The sequence below is a fragment of the Diceros bicornis genome, chromosome 5 (genome assembly GCF_020826845.1).
Source record: "Diceros bicornis minor isolate mBicDic1 chromosome 5, mDicBic1.mat.cur, whole genome shotgun sequence".
In the NCBI taxonomy this organism is placed as follows: Eukaryota; Metazoa; Chordata; class Mammalia; order Perissodactyla; family Rhinocerotidae; genus Diceros; species Diceros bicornis.
The window spans coordinates 95,599,396-95,619,466 of NC_080744.1; the positions used below are offsets into that span (position 1 = coordinate 95,599,396).

Below are 20,071 nucleotides of genomic sequence, written 5' to 3' on the forward strand. Positions count from 1 at the left end.
TAAAATTTAGATGGCATCCATGTGACAAAGATAAAATATTTCCATTTTCTAAAAGAAACATGTTTCAATTTGGGTCCCAATTTAAATTGTGTCAGGTTACATTTCCCCATAGGAATGCTATTTTTGTTTTCTTTATCATTAACCCAAATATATTTAACCCCCTAGTAATACTCTCATGGGATGAATGAAAGAGGGTACTCAGGCCCCAAATACTTTTTCTAAAAACAGCTTGTTTCAGCTTTTGCTTCACTAAGTGAATGAGCTTGTTTGTAAGCACACGTGCTCACTCATGGGTATGATGTTCTCACTTATATAGCCAAAATCTATACTGTACTGTATATAATGCCATATATAAATAATTCCAGGACCTTCAAATAGGAGAAGTTACTAAACCTACCATCCTCTCAAGATGGCAAAAATACATTTCTTAGCCTTCTCTGCTCCTACCAAAATGAGAAAGCCAATCTTGGGAAAAAAAAAAAAAAAATCACATTTAAAATCTCTGAGTTTGCAAAATGCAGTGCCTCACTAGTGACTCCTAGTTATTTATTAACAAATAAAAATACTGATATAAGATTATATGCACAGACTTTGGAGGATATTCCTCCCTCGTGAAGGAGGAAGACATCCATTAAAACAATGAAAACTGTTAATCAACTAAAGAAACTTCTTTAATAATGTCTTTTTATTAGCAATGTCTTTTTATTAATATTAATGTGAAAGGCAATAAATTTTATTTACATAGAATGGTAAACATAGAAAATTTTGGTAGAAAATTCATATTAAGAACTACTCAATCCACACTGAAGAATATTTTTGGAAGAAGTGGTCCCAGAGCAGCCTCAGAATATTATTGATGCCCCAAACAAAGTGAAGGTGGTACTGGAATGTGACTACAACTTTAAGGATATGGTTTTCTTTGGTCTTTAAACAAGATGCTGTCAAATGGGTGCTTATAAAAGCAAATTATCAATCTAAATCTTTTTTTTTCTTTTACTTTTCATACCATAATCACTCTATAGTCATGAGTCGCTTAACAACGGGGATACTGCTGAGAAACGCACCGTTAGGCAGTTTCGTCATTGTACAAACATCACAGAGTATACTCTCACAAACCTAGATGGTATAGCCCTCTACACACCTCTGCTATATGGTACTAGTGTTATGGGACCATTGTTATATATGCAGTCCCTCGTTGACTGAAACGTTACATGGCTCATGACTGTATTTGCATCTGTGCACCAAACAATATCTTGATCGTTTACAATCGTGTATATTTGGGACATAGTGTTCTGAGCGTTTGTCGACCGGAAGTCTCCTCCAAGTGAGCCGCCAGAAGTGGCTCCTTTGCCCTGGCTGCCATGCTTGGTGCGCTGCCACTCCCAGAATGGATAATGGCTGGTTAATCCAATCAGATTCTCTCTTGAGGCATCTGCATGTGAGGCACATGGAGCGCTGCAGGGTGGTAGCAAAGCTGAAGGATACCCAGAACACAGTAAGCAGAAGTTACGAGGCAGTGGAAGTCATAGGATCTTTTCATGGAGCACCATTTTTACTTGAAAAAGTGATGAAGATAAACTATGGTTATTCAGACGCGAGTATCTGGCACTTTGTCAAAAATAAATGAAATAAGCCTATTACTTGAAGGAAAACAACTGGCAGTATTTATTGTCAATGATAAAATTTGAGATTTTAAGTGAAAATAGGAATTCTGGAAAACTTAAATCCTCCATGATTGACAGCTTCTCAATACTTAAAAGATTTTTCTGACAAAATAGGTAGTGATATTAAAAAATATGATTAAAAATATTTTACAATGAAATACTTGGAAGACCTGAATAACTCAGGGAACCAATATTTTCCAAATGGGTAAAAGCTATTCAAAGTGCCAGACAGTCCAATAGATTTTTTTTTTGTGAGGAAGATCAGCCCTGAGCTAACAGCTAACATCCGATGCCAATCCTCCTTTTTTCTTTTTTCTTTTTTTTTTTTTTTGCTGAGGAAGATTGGCCCTGGGCTAACATCCATACCCATCTTTCTCTACTTTATATGGGATGCCACCACAGCATGGCTTGACAAGTGGTGCGTCAGCGCGCGCCTGGGATCCAAAGCTGCGAAGCCCAGGCCGCTGAAGTGGAGCACGCGCACTTAAACTGCTGCACCACCAGGCCGGCCCCAGTCCAGTAGATTTTAACCTAACAAAATACAAAAAGTTGATTCTACATTGTAATTAACATTTAAGAAACTGCCACTTATAGAATTGGTGTAATACCAAGGAATAATATCCACAATGATCTGAAAAGACTATTAAAATCCTCGTCTCTCCATTTTCCAACTACATATCTATGTGAGGCCAGATTTTCTTCATATACTTCAACCAAAATAACAATATCACAACAGACTGAATACAGAAGCAGATATGAGAATCCTCAAGTCTTCTATTAAACCAGACATTAATATTATATTTAAAAAATATAAAACGTCATTTTTTTCAAAAAAAATTTCTTTGGGAAAATGTAGTTATTTTTCATAAAAATGTGCTATTTATGTTAAGTAATGGGTTTATTATTATTTTAAAATGAATTAATAACTATCTTAAAATTTGTTTTTATTTCTAATTAAGTAAAGATCAATAGCTATAACAAAAGCTCTTTGGAGTCCTCAATAACTTGTAAGAGTATTAAAGGGGTCCTGAGACCAAAAAGCTTGACAAACCATTGGTTTAGAATAAATGAGAGTAAATGGTGAGAAATGAGGCTGGAAAGATAAATTAGGGTCAGAGTGTGAAGGCCATTATATGCTGAAATAAGGAGTTGGGAACTGATCTTGAGGGCAACTGGGAGACATAAAGAGGCAGCACTATACTGTAGAAAGAACAGTAGGTCCAGGGTCAGAAGAATAAAGGCATGGACACTGGTTAGTGGTTATAGTGAACACTGTGGCTGTCCTCCCAACATTTAATCTACCTTCTGCCCCTCTCAGCAATTATGGGATAGCCTTGTCATTTGGGAACTTGACTCTAGCTCCAGGGGTAGAACCTGACTGGTCTAAGCCAGTTCTAATCCGCTGTTATCAGTGGTTGGTTCAGGGATGGGCAGCTTTCTGACATGGTCTCCAATGATCCTGCCTCCTAGTATTCAGAACCTCGCCTAAGCCCCACTCCTTGAGTGTGGGCTGGACCTTGTAACTTGCTTCTAATTAACAGAATGAGGCGAAAGTGATGGGATGTCACTTCTGATATTAGATTACAAAAGACTGACTTCTGTCTTGCTAGCACTCTCTCTTGCTGATGAAGCCAGCTGTTACATTGGAGCTGCCTTATGGAGAGACTCATGTGGCAAGGAACCAAGGGAGGCCTCTGGCCAACAGTTAGTGAGGAACTGAGGCCCTCAGTCCAACAACTGTGAGGTATTGAATCTTGCCAACAACTACTTGAGTGAGCTTGGAAGAGGACCCACCCCCAGGTGAGCCTCAAAATGATTTGCGCCCCTGCTAACACCTTAATTGCAGCTTTGGAGAGACCCAGAGACAGAGAACTCAACAAATTATGCCTGTGTGGATTCCTCATCCATAGAAAATGCTAGATAATAAATGCTGTTTTAAGCCACTGAGTTTTGGGGTAATTTGTAACATAGCAATAGATAATACAGCAGGCCCAAGCCAATCAGTCCCTGGTGGCCTGGCCACAAAGAGTAGTAACCTCTACTTTATAGCCACATGAATCAAGGGGAGCTCCAAGTGTTCTGGAGCCTGCCCCTTTCTGCCTCATGCTTCCATTGGCAGGAGTAAGGATGTAGTCAGAGAGCCTCTGGAAGTAAAGGGGGCCCTAGAACTCTGTGGGTTCCTGTAAGAATCTCTTCTCTCCTTCCTACCAATACTCATAACCTCAACACCACCATCTGTCTTGAGATCATCAAGCTTTTTATCCTTATGCCCTTTATCTTTGCTTACTTCAGTTACCACAAGACGGGCTGCAGAGCATCTGTCACTTCCTGGACTCTCATCCTCAGTCAGCTGTGTACATGTTTGTTTATGACCTCTTCTCTTAAACCCTCCCATCCTCCACTCCCTAGCCCAATTCCTCAATCTCTTCCACTGGGCCCCTAGGAAATTATAACAAATCTCCTACATTCCCAACTTGCATTTCCAAGATAGTCTACTCACCAACTTGTTCTCACCGAAACCTGGCTTCCCCTGAGGATAGTGCTGTTGCTTCTCCTGCAACCCTTTCAAATGGAAGCTCTTTTCTCTGCCACAGCTCTTGTACTACTGGCCCTGGATGTGGGGAAAATGTCCTTCTTGATCTTTACTACTATTTCTAGGCTGTTCTTCCTCTCCCCTGTGCTCCCTTCCCCAGAAAAAAAGAATCCTCCTAGCTTTTACAATACTGTAAACCATTACCCCTCCTCCCTGAAGTCATCTCCAGACTCCCTGGGTCACTCTCCCTGACTCCTTGAAGATTTTAGCTCTGGCCCACTGTCATTCAATATCATAATTGCTGAGATGTAGATTGTCTTTCCAACACTCTAGCCTCTTAGTTCCTTGACTTGCTCTCCTCCAAAGATCTTGTCCTCTACCCTATCTCAGTCACTCATTCCCATGGTTATTTCTTAGACAAATGATTCTCAACCACTGGGAGTATTTGCAAATACTGTTTTAAGTCACTATTTTGGTTGGCAAAATTATAGGAGCACTTTAGGTTGTCATAAGAACTTGAGGATTCTATGGCATTTAATGGGAAGGGACCAAAAGTACTAAATGCCCTGTGATGTGGACAGTACTCACACTGTGAAGATTTGTCCCACTCAAAATACCAGTAGCACCTGCACTGTCATTAGCAACTACTGCAACCCTTCCATAACCCGGTTTAAAGACTGCACTCTTCTATCGCCACTTATCTTTCCAGCTCACTCCTTTTATCTAGTACTCCAACTCCAGTAATTCTTTGATACTCACAACCTGTTGATCCTACCCCTTCCTCATGTCCTTATTTCCCTCCAAACATATTTTGGATTCCATGGTCCATTGTTATAACTGCTCCCTTCCTTACACACCCCCCCAACTCCCTTGCCTTTTTTTTTTTTTTTGTGAGGAAGATTGGCCCTGAGCTAACATCTGCCAATACTCCTCTTTTTGCTGAGGAAGACTGGCCCTGGGCTAACATTGGTACCCATCTTCCTCCACTTTATATGGGATGCCGCCACAGCATGGCTTGCCAAGCAGTGCGTCGGTGCGTGCCCGGGATCCGAACCGGGGAACCCCCGGCCGCCGCAGCAGAGCACGCGCACTTAACTGCTTGCGCCACCGGGACGGCCCCCCAACTCCCTTGCTTTTAACCTCCTTTACTCTCTGGGAAAACCCCAATTCTAGTTAAATTCAATTCTCTGCCTCTCTGTGACTGCAGAACTGAATATGCCTGGAGAAAAACAGAGAACCATCCCAACTGTTCTCACTTTAAATTCATGACCACTAACCTCAAGTGGGCCCTTACTGCTGCCTGGCAATTCAACTTCATTTCCCAAGTCCATTCACTCTTCTATTCTTCTAAGTGACTATTTTATCCCTTTTCCTCTCTCTTGAAACTTCCAACACTTCTTCCTGTTCTCATTCTCAAATGTTGACCTTGCTTCCTAAGAAAATAGAAGCAATCAGATGAGAACTTTTACAAGCTCTCACCCCAAGTACCCACTTACCTGTATCTATGCTGAAACACTTTGCCTTCCCTCCCACTCCAATGGATTAACTAAGGTAACCCCTCCAGATGTGCTCTAGATCTTATGTCTCCTTGCCTTCTGAAGGGCACTGCTTTGGCAATTCTTTCTTACATTATCATTGTGTGATCATTCCTCATTTGGATCATTCTTACCAGCATATGTGCTATAAATTCTCCCATCAAGAAAAAAAGCCCCTCTTGACCTTCTATCCTGGACCATGACTATTAAGTACTTGAAAAGAAGTTTAAGATTCAGCTACTAGCCCTACAGGATATCAGGACCCATATTAAAGCTATTATAATTAAGAAAGTATGGTACTAACCTACAGAACAGAATCGAGAACCCATATGACAGATGACACTGCAGATCAGAGAAGAAAGGAGGAGCTATTTAATAAATGGTGCTGGTTCAAATTGTTATGCTATGGGGAAAAAGGCAACGGGATCCTACCTCATACCATACACCAAAATTAATTCCAGATGGATTAAACACTAAAATGTTAAAAACAAAACTTTACAATTTCAAAAGGAAATATACGAGAATATCTTTCTGATCTTGAGATAGGAAAAGATTTCTTAAGCAAGACAGAAAAATGCTAACAATAAAAAGAAAAGTTTGATACATTTGACTATAATAAAATTAAGAAAGTCTTTTCACCAAAAGGTATCATCAAGAAATTGAATAGATAAGCCACAAACTTGGAGAAGATATCTGCAATGCATGTGACCACACATCTTAGAATCCAGACTATGTAAAGGATAAAGGAGGCCTACAAATCAATAAAGAAGAAAAAACCAATAGGAAAAAAGCCACAAACTTGGAGAAGATATCTGCAATGCATGTGACCACCCGTCTTAGAATCCAGACTATGTAAAGGAGTCCTACAAATCAATAAGGAAGAAAAAACCAATAGGAAAATGGGCATAAAACCAAAATGAAGCACTGCACAACATGGTGGTAAATAAACATATGAAAAGAAGTTCAACCTCATTATTAATCTAAGTATTGCAAATTAAGACTATAATGTACACTCACTATAGGCAAAAATTTTTAAGTGTGACAATGCCAAGTTAGTCACAGAAAGCTTGTACACTGATCTTGGGAGTGTAAATTGGTCCAACTACTTAGGAAAATAATTTGGCATTATCTTGTAAAGTTAAAAACCATACTCATGACTCAGCATGCCTAGTTCTAGTTTACATACCTAAAGAAACTTGTGCATATGTGCACTAGGAGACAAATATGAGACTGTTCACAGCAACACAGTTCATAATTGCAAAAAGCTGGAAACAGCCAAAATGTCCACCAATAGGAGGCTGGGTAAATAAATTGTGGTATACTCATAAAACCGAGTATTACACAGCAGTGAAAAAAACCTACTCTACACGTAACCACATGAAGGAATCTTGGAAGTGAAGTGAGTAAATGGCACCATTTTTAAAAAAGCTCAAAACCCAGCAAAATTAAACAATATATTATTTAACTGTATACTCATATGTTACGTATGGGCTAGAATTTTGAAAATGAAAGGAAATAATAAAGACAACACTAGTGGCCATCTCTGGGTAGGAAGAAGATGGGACGGGGAAGAACGTGTAAATAGATACAAGCTATTGTTATGTTTTGGTTTTTGGGTTGAGTGGTAGGGTCACTGGATTAATTAGAATACTCTGTTTTGCTGTGGCAGCGACCCACATACAAAGTAGAGGAAGACTGGCACAGATGTTAGCTCAGGGCTAATCTTCCTCAAGCAAAAAAAATAAATAAATAAATAAAGGGGAAGACTGGCAACAGATGCTAGCTCAGGGTGAATCTTCCTCAGCAAAAAAAAAGAAAAAAGAATACTATGTTTATTACTTTATATTATATATATATTCTCTTGTATATAACAAATATATTATTAAAAACAGGTTAAAAATAAAAGGATCTCAGGTTCTTGCTTCACCTTCAGGGTCTTACTAGCTGTGTGACCCTGGGCCAGTCTTTTCAGTCTCAGTTTCCCTAGCTACGAAATGGAGATAATACCTGACCTACCTCCCGGGATTTGTGTGGGGATGAAATGAGATGATGCGTGCATAGCATTTAGCAGAGTGTGTGACAGAGTAAAAATGTGAGCCACTACTACTCTGACTCTGCTGCTGTTGCTACTTCTGGTAGCAACTATTTTCTCAGGTGCTTTCAAGATATTCAAGTAGAAATGGTTTCATTAACAGTTAGGAAAATGCATCTACAATGCAGAGATACAGGGTGAGAAGTCATCAGTAATAAATAACAGTTAAAACCATGTGTGTGGATAAGATGGACACAGGGTAAGCTTTCAGAATAGAAGTGCACCAAGACAGATTGAAGAAAGGAGCTCTAGAAAGAGACTGAGAAGGAACTGAGAGAAACAGAAGAGACTGGTGACCTGGAGGCAAAGTTAGCAGAAGAAAGTGGCTAATGGTATTAAATGCTGCAGAGTTAAAATAAAGATTAAAGGAGACACTGGATTTGGCAATGAGAGGATCACTAGGGACCTTTATAAGAGCAATTTCAATGAAATGGTCAAAGACGACATAAGAGTGCAGTGGGTTAAGGCATGAGTAGAAGGTGAAGAAATGGACACTGGGAGAAAAGAGAATTCTTTTAGTTTAGAGATGAAGAGAAAGTTGGAAAGAACAGAATATATGGGGGAAAGGAGGTATCTTTAAGGTTAAGGGATACCTGATACTGTTTACAGGCAGTGGGGAAGGAGCCAGTGGAAAAGAAGATTAAGGTATAGGAGAGAAAGGGGACAACTGACTGGGTGTGGCCTTGGAGGAAGTAGGAGGAGATGATCTTCTGGACCCCAGCAATAGAAAGGTGGAGATTAATGCTTCTCAAACTTTAACGTGCATATGAATGACCTGGGGGTTTAGTTAAAATATAGATTCTGTTTCAGTAAGTCTGGGGTTGGGCCTAAAAATCTACATTTCTAACAAGCTCCCAGGTGATGCTGATGCTTCTTGTCCACAGACTACACTCTGGGTATTAAGGGTGTAGACTATCTCTTCTTCTGTCACAGGAAGTGAAGTGCAGCTAGAAATGAGTTTGGCAGCAACGGGGAGAGAAGTCGCGGGAGTTTTTGCTATATGCATATTGAAGCTACCTGGGATGAAGGTACCAGGTGGGATAAAAAGAAATCAAATGAGTCAGGTACTCAAGCCTTCAGTGACTGTTGGCAGGACTGTATCCCTGGGAGGGCTGCAGGCAAAGGTAATGACAGAGGACTAATTTACTGGAAAGAGGTCAAGAGAAGGAAGACAAGCAAAGGAGAGTAAAGCTGAGCTGAGTGAGAGGAATAAGGGAACAATTAGTATCCTAATAACTTGTGAGTAATTATGGATAACTGGATGAAGGAGGAGAGAGCTGAGAGGTAAATAGTACCGATAAGAACAGATAAGAACTCAGCTGAAACCAGAATTTTACAGAAGAGTAATAATAATATATTTTACAGGTTATTATTTTTTTGTGTGTGTGAGGAAGATCAGCCCTGGGCTAACATCTGCCAATCTTCCTCTTTTTTTTTGCCGAGAAAGACTGGCCCTGGGCTAACATCCGTGCCCATCTTCCTCTACTTTATATAGGACGCCGCCACAGCATGGCTTGCCAAGCAGTGCGTTGGTGCGTGCCCGGGGTCTGAACCGGTGAACCCCGGGCCACCACAGTGGAGCGCGCGCACTTAACCACTTGTGCCACTGGGCAGGCCCCTGAAGTTTGTTTAAAAAAGAATAAACCTGTTCATAGAGTTCCAAACTGATAGGCAGGTGTAATTCTCACCTGGCTATCTTTTATTCTCAGACTCTAAGCATCTAATCACTTATTCAGGAGCTGAGAGTGGGTATATACATCAGGTCGAGAATATTTCTCCGCTTACTAAAACAACATTTACTAATGCTAAGATATGGATCCTGATTCTGAAGCAAAATGTCTTCTAAGTTAATAGACGATAAGAGAAATTACACACATATCCTTACCCCTTCACTGGTTTTCTGCAAGTCTGAAGTTGTGTTTCTTGTGTCATTGCCGCCATCTCCACCTTCAGAGCTGCTTTTGTTTTCCTCTTCTTTGCAGTCCTTGTCATCTTCATCTCCTGGAGATTTCCGCGACTGTTTAGAGGATTTCTAAATGTTTGGACAAGTTAAAAATTATAGTCAAAAGTAGAAATCCAAATGTACAAGTGTAAGTGAGAAATACAGAAGCAGCTGACCTACAACCAGTCTTTGTGGCTTGTTACAGGATATACTGATATAATATGCAGTGTGCCAAGTCTGAGCTAGGTGACCTTGGACAAGTCATTTCACCTCACTGGGCCTCAGTCTAACCAGCTGGAAAGGAAGTAGAGGTGGACCAGATGACCCTTTAGTTCTTTCCAGTAGTGTGTTGTTAAAAGCAAAAAATAAAGATTCTTGTACCCAAAACGCTGTCAATATGAATAAATATAGCTGGATGGACCTTGGGAAGGCTACAGAGCTAGTAGGCATCCTAAAGGTTATCTCCTCTTTCCCCAACATTTTACAGTAGAAATTGAGGTCCAGAGAAGTGAGGTGAACTATCCAAGATAATATATCTATACTCATGTTGGGACACCTGTTGAAGCTGTTTGGTTAATGGTATATATGGAATGATCTTGACAAAACTTTTATATCACTATGTGATATAAACTAACTTGAATCTTTTACGCTATGGATAGTTATTTAAGAACCCAAGGCCATATGGTGAACTAGCCCTTTTTTCTTATCATCTTGCATTTTAAATCACGATAAACTCTATAGGAAGATGAAAATACAAGTATAGTTCACAGCCAGAGTTGCTTTGCAGAACAGCATTAAAATTATCAAAAGTTGTCCCCACTGTGCACCTTTAAGAAAGTAAAATGTAGCATTTCACTAATATTTCCTTTTTGAGGAATTTTAAGAATCTTTAAGCACATGGCAAATAACAGCCAAGGCAAAACTGATTTAGCCAAGTCACTTCTGGTCTTTCAGAAATGAATTAGCAAACTGGAGCTTCTTCAGACAATCGATATTTTAAAATGCAACTTCCAAAGAGAAAATATCTTCTAGCTATGTGATAGAATATTGAATTACATTGCTTGTATTTTACTTAACTAAAATTACCAACCAAGCCCAAAATGTCAGTTTAAAATGAGGTCATTTTTACCTTTTACACGAAGGGAAAGAAGGGATTTAAATCCAAATGTGGAGTATCTAAAGTTAAGATCAAGTATGACAATATAAAAAGTGAAACACTTTTTATTCTCCTAGTAAATACAGTAATTATTGAAATGTAGTAACTGCTTTATACAGTAATTCTCAAATAATAGTCTTTGACTTGGAGTTCTTATAGATAATAATGCACAACTCCCTAAAATTTATGAAGCTTACAAAAGACACTTATGAGTAACCATACAAGTGAGTTTATAAATATTATAATTTGGTGTACATGGACTAGAATTAGGGCATTACTAGAGTTTTGTTAAAGAGTCACATTCAGTATTCTACTAAGAAATCTGGCTGCCAAGCTATATTTGGTAACCTAGCAAAAAGCTCTTACTGTGCATATTCAGATCATCGCCAATTCCTGTAATTTTGGGGAAGGACCCTTCATCTGTTTCATCAATGTGGTCTTGAATTGGCTGTGTCCAATTGCTGCCATCTTTGTTTTTTAACTCAGATTACTAGTGGTTTAGCATCATCATCAGTGTAGTTTGTTGATTAGCCCTACTTTATACAGTAAATAATTTTCAGGCAAAATATTTTTGACCTATAATTTTTCAGTATCTGTTATGGCTCACATATGAATCATCCATACACTTACTGCTAAAAAGATATATACAAAATCTCTCTCAAATATGTTTGTACTATGGCTTTTCATTATGATTACTGAACTTTTTTTTCACAGCAAAATGGAATTAGGTGAGATAGAGGGGATGTAGGACCTTTCCCTCTACCTAACTGGGTAGGTTGACTGCAGTCAAAAAAGTTTGTGAACCATTGGTTTTTAGTGGCAAAGAAGATTATTCGACTTCAAGAGATAGATGTAAAAAAGATCACCACAATCAACAAAAAGGACACATCTGGGAAGAAAGAGAAAAAGGTTATGCCAGGTAAGTGCTTCTCTTAAGATGGTTCCCAGATCAGCAGCATCAGTCTCATCTGGAAACTGAATTTTCAGACCCCACCCTAGACCTACTGAAATAGAAATTTGGGGCGGGGGGTGGTGAGGCGCAGCAATATGTGTTTTAACAAGCCCTCCAGGTAATCCTGAGCATGTGAAAGTTTGAGAACCGCTGTTTTTTTCTTTTTGTGAGGAAGATCAGCCCTGAGCTAACATCCATGCCAATCCTCCTCTTTTTGCTGAGGAGGACCAGCCCTGAGCTAACATCTGTTGCCAATCCTCCTCCTTTTTTTTTCTTTCCTTTTTCTCCCCAAAGCCTCAGTAGATAGTTGTATGTCATAGTTGCACATCCTTCTAATTGCTGTATGTGGGACGCTGCCTCAGCATGGCCGGACAAGCAGTGCGTCGGTGCGTGCCTGGGATCCGAACCCCAGTTGCCAGTAGTGGAGCGCATGCACTTAACCACTAAGCCACGGGGCTGGCCCTGAGAACCGCTGTTTTAACAGGTTACTCTGTTGATATTAAAAACAAAAAATCATAGTTCTTAAGTGATCATGAAAGTTGTGATCTTGAAAGAAAGCGAAGGACATGATCCTTTAAGCGAAGGACATGATCCTTTAATTTAAAATAGATAAGCCTTGGGGCTGGCCCAGTGGCGCAAGTGGTTAAGCGTGCGCACTCTGCTGTGGTGGCCTGGGGGTCACTGGTTCGGATCTCGGGAGTGCACTGATACACTGCTTGTCAAGCCATGCTGTGGCGGCGTCCCACATAAAGTGGAGGAAGATGGGCATGCATGTTAGCCCAGGGCTAGTCTTCCTCAGCAAAAAGAGGAGGATTGGCAGATGTTAGCTCAGGGCTGATCTTCCTCACAGGAAAAAAAAAAAAATAGATAAGCCTTAGTAAGTAAGTAAGTAAAGTTTGTTTTTACCCCTTCACTGCTTTAAATTGTAAATCCACCCCAGGTATAAGGCCTATTACTTCTGGTCTTCATACCAAGCAATGAAATAATGACATTTAAAAGCCACATATCCACACTACTAAATACCTTGGCTATCTTAGGTAGCTTAGATAATTTACGGTGGTACAACACATTACACAGAAGCTCAGCAGGCAATCGTAAATTAAATAAAATCAATTAAATTGGGTGTTTGAGTGAAGTCCAAAATGCTAAAAGAAATTCAGCTTAAAAATGACTGCAATGGAAGATACAGTCTTATGGGGAAAATTCTAATTATTTTGTTGTTATTTGCAAACTTTATTCCCATCCAAGAGAAATACTGTTTTTCACTAGGTGCACAGGAAGTAATATGTATTCATACAATTTTAACTAGGTGGATCCAGTTAAGTGGATTTTTTAGACTGTAAAATAAAATGTTGATAGCCTGATAAACTCTTTATACTTGTTTTTAAAGAGTTTCCTAAATATATCCAGCCACTAAATACCAGAATCTAAATGGAGGTAATTTATCCAAGTATTCAGTTGAGTGACAGACCAATTATAGTGAAACAAATCTTTGGTCTTCAAAGATCATTTATGTTGCTTTCAGTTTCTAAAAGGTGAACAATTTTCACAATCTCATAGTTTTTTCAATTGTATTTCTGAATTCCTGTATGAAAAACCTAATTTGTAAATCTAGGATCATGTCACTCTTTTGTTTAAAACCTTCAATAAATTATTGCTAAATTTGGAATAAAATCCAAACTCCTTAATGTGGCATACAAGTCTCCATTATTTAGCCTTTGCCTGACTCTTCCTCTTCATCATGATTCTCCAATCACACCTGCCTTCTTTCAATTCAGGACATGCCAAACCCCTCCCTGCCTCAGAGCTCTGCTGCTCTGCCACACATGGCTCCTCCTCCCACACTTGCCTTTTGGGTCTCAGCATAAACTTTGCCTTTTCAGAAAGGTCTGGTCACTCTATCTAAAGTAGGTACCCTTAGTCTGTCATTCTCTGCTCCCATTCATTTCCTTCATAGTCCGTTCACAATTTATATTTATTATTTGCTTGTTTACTCTGTGTTCCGCCCTCCTCCCCGACCCACTGTATTGTAAGTTATATGACGCTAGGGATGGAGTTGGATTTGCTCACCACTGTAACCAGTACAAATGTCTGACATAGAACAGGTGATCAGAAAATGAGAACTGAACAAATAAAGAGCTAAAGCACATTCTTTAAAGCAGAAAGACAAGTAAGAGTATATCTTTATATTTACATGTATAGTACATAGACACGGTCCTGAATCGTTCTGAGTGTTCTATATAGCTAAATTCTTCAGAGCTCATCTGGTTGCAGGAGGCATACCTCCTCTTATATCCTTGACTAAAGAATAGTCCTCCTCCAACTGAGAAGGTGGTATTTTCAGGGCCGAATCAGCCCTGAAGAGTCAATAGCCAGTTGCCCTCACATCTAAGGTTATCCGTCTTACTCCCCTCGGCTATATTATTGTCTCTAAAGGCAGAGGCTCCACACAACTAGTATATTTCTATGTGCCCAATGAATGAATTAAAGATAATCTAAAAACTTTTAATGAATATGCATATAACATTAATAACAATGGGGAAAGTTTCTCAGTAACCTTTGAAGTGTATGACTTTTTCCGTTTTGAGCCTGCTTTTTCATTCTTTCTTTTGCCTTTTCCATCTTCTTCTACTCTATCACCTTCTTCCTCACTGCTTGCATCTGCAGTATTTCCGCCTTCTCCCTCAGTTTCTGAAGAGCTCTGTTGCTGAATTGCCTAAGAAATAATAAAATATTAGCTAATTACATTTTTGAAAAAATAGCAAAGAACATAGACTGTGACAAGAATCATTCTATTCTAATTTGAAAGGGTTCAGCTTACTCTTAAGATTTTCAAAATAAGGGGCTGTCAACCTCAATTTTCCAGTGACCACTTTACTTGAACCCTCTTGGGTAATAGAATTACATTTACTCCAAATGCTATTGGACCCAAAAACAATCCTGACTTCAAATGGATGGAGGGTAACTATTAGTAGAAAGGATATATAAGACAGATCCAAAAAAAGAGTTAAAACCAAAGAAATGAGATATAGCAAGTGACAATGAAGTAAACCATTACCTGGTATCCAGTAAACTTTACTCCCGGGTTATTTTCTATTTCCCATAATCCTTCATTAAATCCTTTCCGTTTATTTGACTTTCCAAACTTGTCTTTGTATTCCTTATAGGGAAAAAGGTCTTTGGGACCTAGAAATGCACTGCAGAGATACATTAGAAATAGAATTGATACTCTGATCTTCAAATGTAAGATATTTTTAATATCAATATCAACTAAAGTGTCAGAGCATATTTTAGTAAAAAAATTAAAAGTATAAACCCACCTACCACAAGATGTTTTACATATATACTTCAAGGCAGAAAAAATGGTTAGCTGGTTATATAAGCCAGCAACCCTACATTGTGCTACTTTGATTTAATTTTAAATTACAATTTTTTTGTTTTGAAATTGATTTTTAGTTACACAAGTAGTTTTAAAGATGTCTACTTTGACCACTTAAATCATTTTAAACTAAGACTTATCTATGCTAATCTTCTATAGGTGAAGCTTTTGTGAGATTTACAGTAAAAATAGAAACACTAGATTACAAAAATGATTTTAACACCATATACCAAATTAGTATATTTATTCACTATTATTTCCATAAATTAAAAAATTATATTAGTGTTTAATGAGGCACTAAGCAATAAAAAAATCAGAAGTGGCAAACTAGATAGAATCTTATCCAATTTAAACCTTATCCTAAATTAATCAAAACCATGAAAAGAAAATAAGTTAGAATAAATCCTGGGGCTCACTAATAGATTCAAGCATTCAAACCAGAGTTTTCAGCATTATTATCTATGCTGTTAACCTGGTAAATGAGATGGTGGAGGCCCACATCCCAGCTGATATCCATGAAGCTTACATTTCAAACTAAGATTCATTTATTCATTCATTCAACAAATTTGACTGATCATCTATAATGTCTCAGGCACTATTCTAGGTGCTGGGGATTCTGTAGGGAAGAGATGAACATCTCTATCCTCATGGAGTATACATTCTAGGGGGTAGGGGTTTGGACAATAAAAAAGATAAATAAATAAAATACATAGTATTTTTTGCTAGAAAAAATTAAATAAATAAAGCAGAGAAAGGGGATGGCAAGGACTTGGGGTGGATTTTACAATTTTAGATATACAGATCAAGGAAGGCCTCACTGAAGAGGGAATATCTAAGAACTAGAGGAGGTGAAGGAACAACCCATGCACTTCCTTGCGGAAGAGTAGAGCAGACTGAAGGAAGAACAAGTACAAAAAGGCCCTTAGGTGGGAGGATGCCTAGTGTGTTTAAGAAATGAAGAGGCCAGTGTGGCTAGAGCGGAATGAGTGGAGGAAAAGCAGTATGAGAAGAGGTCAGAGAGGTAACAGGGTGGGGGCACAGATTATGCAGGGCGTTGGAGGCCACTATAAAAGCTTTGAGTCAGATGGGAAATCATGAAAGGTTTTGAGAAGCGACAATTTATGTTTCAATGGGATCCTTTGGCTGCTGTGCTGAAAAGAGACTGAAGAAGAGGGTACCAGGGTAGAAGCAGAGAGACTAATAGGCTATTGAAGTAATGACAGTGATGTGGACAGGGTGTAAGTAGTGCCGTTGGTGAGAAGTGGTTGGATTCTGAATTCATTCTCAAGAAAGAGCCAAGATGATTTGTTGATGGGCTGGATATGGCATGTGAGAAAAAGGGTGGAGTTAAGGATATCTCCGAAGTTTTAGACTTAGAAATTAGAAGAATGGAATTGATACTGAAATGGAAAGATTTTTGAGAGAACAAGGTTTGCGGATGAAAAGCTCAGTTTTGGACGTTAAGTTTGAAATCCTGGTCAGATATCCAAATGAAGATGTCAAGTAGGCAGCTGGAGAGGTGATTCTGGAATTCAGGGGAAAGGTCTGAGCTGGAGATATATATTTGGAAATTATCAGCAGAGATGATATTGAAAGCTTTGAGACTATAGGTTAATAGTTTACTGTTGATCTTTGTAAATTCCATTTCTGACTAGGTCTTAGTACTGATCCTTCACATTGCCTAGCTGATCAAAAACTTCAAATTGATAAAAACACCTGAGGAAGCTTTCTGACCCACCCCCATCACTAAACCTTCCTTGATTGTTCACCTTTAATTGGTCAGTCAGTATGATTCCATCTCAGTGAATCCAGACATAGTTTATTAGGTTACTAGACATTTTAATCAAAAGCATGTCAGCGTCTTGCTCAACAAACTGAACATGAGAAATAAATGGACTTTGGGTATCGTGATTTTACTTTTAGAGAAATTTGTCATGAATTATTATTAGACTGTGGCTTTTGACCTTTTTCCAGACTTTGACTCTATGTATAGGAATTAACTGTGGGCTAAGCTGCCCAAGGTTCACATCACAGCTATTGATGATAACCAGAGCTTGCCTGTACTTTAATCACGCCACAGGCGGCAGGGTTAATGGTTCAATTGGCCATGCTAACTGTTGCCAGAAAGAGGGACTCTGAAGGAACTATTTTAAAACAAGTTCTTACTTTTGATAGACAACCTTGTTTTTCCCTGGATTATAGATAATTCCACAAATCAAATGCCCTCTCAGTTGGTTAAGTTTGCTGCATGTTTTACAAATCTTATTAAAAGGTAGGCCAGAAAATAAAATTGTTCAAAATTACATGCTCTAAGGACGATGGTTTTATTTTTCCTGGCCAAGGCTGCCTTGAAAATTGTCCAGACTAAAACTACTGGGGTTAGTAGTTAACTAAGGTTAAGTTATATGGAGCAGAAGAACTTGGGGCTCCATTCACCTATCTGTCTAGGCATTAGAACAGATTCAAAGCCATGTTCTGAGGAAAATTCTAGTCCTGCCTAAGGGTGCTCCTTTGGCTGACCTGCACACAGCTTTCTTGTTAAATTCCTCACCTTTCACATGGTTTTTCCCCCTTTCATTTATTTCATTTAATTAATTTTAATTCATTCAATAGCTGTTTTTTTTAAACACCTACCATGGGCCCGGCACTGTGCTAAGCAACATCCACATGACTCTGCCTTCACGAAGAGGTTGAACATTAGGTACTTGCCAGGGCATATAATCTTAGGTTCAAGGACACCCAGTATCAAGTAAATATTCAGCTGAAACAATGTTATGGCAGGGTTTTTGAAGTTCATTCACCTCTAGATGTTTTAAAATCTACCTCTAGATGATCAAACCAGCAAAAAACTCACATATGGACCGTACTATGCTGCTCTTTGGTAGAACTTCTTTTACTGAATGGAGTCTTGGAATGATGCCATTGACTTATATTAAGGATGCTATAAGAAACAGCTCTGTAAAATCCTTCACAATGTTCACTAGAATGATCTGTTACATTCACCAGCAATACACCAGGTGGCAAGCTCTTTAATGGCATCTCTTTATTTCCAATGCCTTAAAGAATGCCAAAAAATGTTTACTAAGTGAATGAAAGTAACCATATAATGTTAGTAAACAACTGATTGGGTGTATATAGTGGAAATGTGATAATCCTGTTTATTAAATTCTGCCTTGTCCCAGAAATACAACCAGATCACTTGGAAACAGGTCCTAAAGAAAAAGCAAAATAATGGCATAGAAATAAAATGGAGGCAGGAACGAGGCAAATACAAAAATATGTATCACAGAGCCCTATGCACTTATTAAAGGTAAAACATTTATTCCTAAGCTTTCTAGCAACCTCTCTAAGGAGGAAAAACATGGTAAGTTGCATAGTCCACAGTGTCTATTAGATTAAAAAAAAAAAACAAAGAAAATAAAACTAACTTCCTAAGAGAAACACAACTATTTTTCATATGAAGACAAGAAAGAAATATGTCTTAAGGGCCCTCTCCTGGCTAGCTCTCTTTCAAGATGAGAATGAGGAAGATGTCAGTGGCAGAGACAGCAGGCTAAGAAAAAGTTCACGCCTGGCTCTACTAACATTCAAATGAACATAAGGAGTGACTCTGAATTTGAAGACCTATAAGATTTTGTGATAGTTTTTAGCTTTTCCCCACATATGCAATTCCTATGCCATTTGTGTACCTGTCGTAATTAACCATATACATTCTTAAGTGTGTCAACATTGCCAGCTGTCCCCTAGTATCCATTATCTTCTTCTTTCTTTTATTAATGGATTACTCCTTCCAGTTTTTCCTCCCATTAGAGTTGCCCAGCTAGAGACTATGTTTCACAGCTTCCCTTACAGCTGGATGTGGCCACATGACCAAGTTTTTGCCACTGGAAAGAATGCAAGTGGCAGTGATGTATGCAACTTCCTTGTCATTTCCTTACAGGGAAGTTACTTGTTCTTCACCTCTTCTCTTTCTCCCTTTCTCTCCACCTGAAAGATGCACAGGTGTTGCTAAGCCAGTTTTTGTTTTTTTGTTTTTTTGTTTTTTTTTGGTGAGGAAGATCAGCCCTGAGCTAACATCCATGCTAATCCTCCTCATTTTTTGCTGAGGAAGACCGGCTCTGAGCTAACATCTATTGCCAATCTTTCTCCTTTTTTCTCCCCAAAGCCCCAGTAGCCAGTTGTATGTCATAGCTGCACATCCTTCTAGTTGTTGTATGTGACACGCGGCCTCAGCATGGCCAGAGAAGCGGTGCGTCGGTGCACGCCAGGGATCCGAACCCGGGCCGCCAACAGCGGAGTGCGCGCCCTTAACCGCTAAGCCACGGGGCCGGCCCGCTTTTGTTTTTTTTTAAATAAGCAGACAAGGGCAACACTCCAGGGAATGGCAGGACAACATGAAGAAGGAACCTGGGTCCCTAGAGCAGAGTAGTCTACCCACCTTCACCTATCTGCCTATCTCTAGATTGTTTCAAAAGGAAGAGAGAAACTTCTATATTATTTGAGATGCTGTATTTTCAGGTTCCTTTATTCAACAGTTTAGCCTGTACTCTAACCAACACAACTAGAAAACCTTAAAAAGGTTATATGTTTGCTTCAGGGTCCAACAAATTGAAAGAGCCTAAGAGTATATAACTTTGTTCTGTGAAATATGAATGGAAGAAATTTCCCTAAGGGAAATATATAAGAGCTACAAAAGAAATTACTGGGAGTGGTAAGGGGATCACCCCAGGACTTAAAAGTGTCCTAAAGGAGACTTCTGGGTGATGCCCAACATTTAAACAGAACCAGAAATGACATTCAAAGGCAAAATGAATGAAA

The 20,071-nt window shown here is 38.9% G+C and overlaps 1 protein-coding gene across 2 annotated transcripts in view; it reads right to left on the reverse strand.

Moving 5' to 3' along the window:
* HDGFL3 (HDGF like 3) overlaps window positions 1–20,071 on the reverse strand; it is a 77,349-nt gene that overhangs the window by 2,191 nt on the left and 55,087 nt on the right. For both annotated transcript variants that reach the window (XM_058542558.1, XM_058542559.1), the window contains exons 3-5: window positions 14,933–15,071; window positions 14,432–14,590; window positions 9,710–9,856 (exon numbers count right to left, since the gene is read on the reverse strand). In XM_058542558.1, coding sequence (XP_058398541.1) covers window positions 9,710–9,856; window positions 14,432–14,590; window positions 14,933–15,071 — 445 coding nt within the window. The remainder of the gene's footprint in view (window positions 1–9,709; window positions 9,857–14,431; window positions 14,591–14,932; window positions 15,072–20,071) is intronic.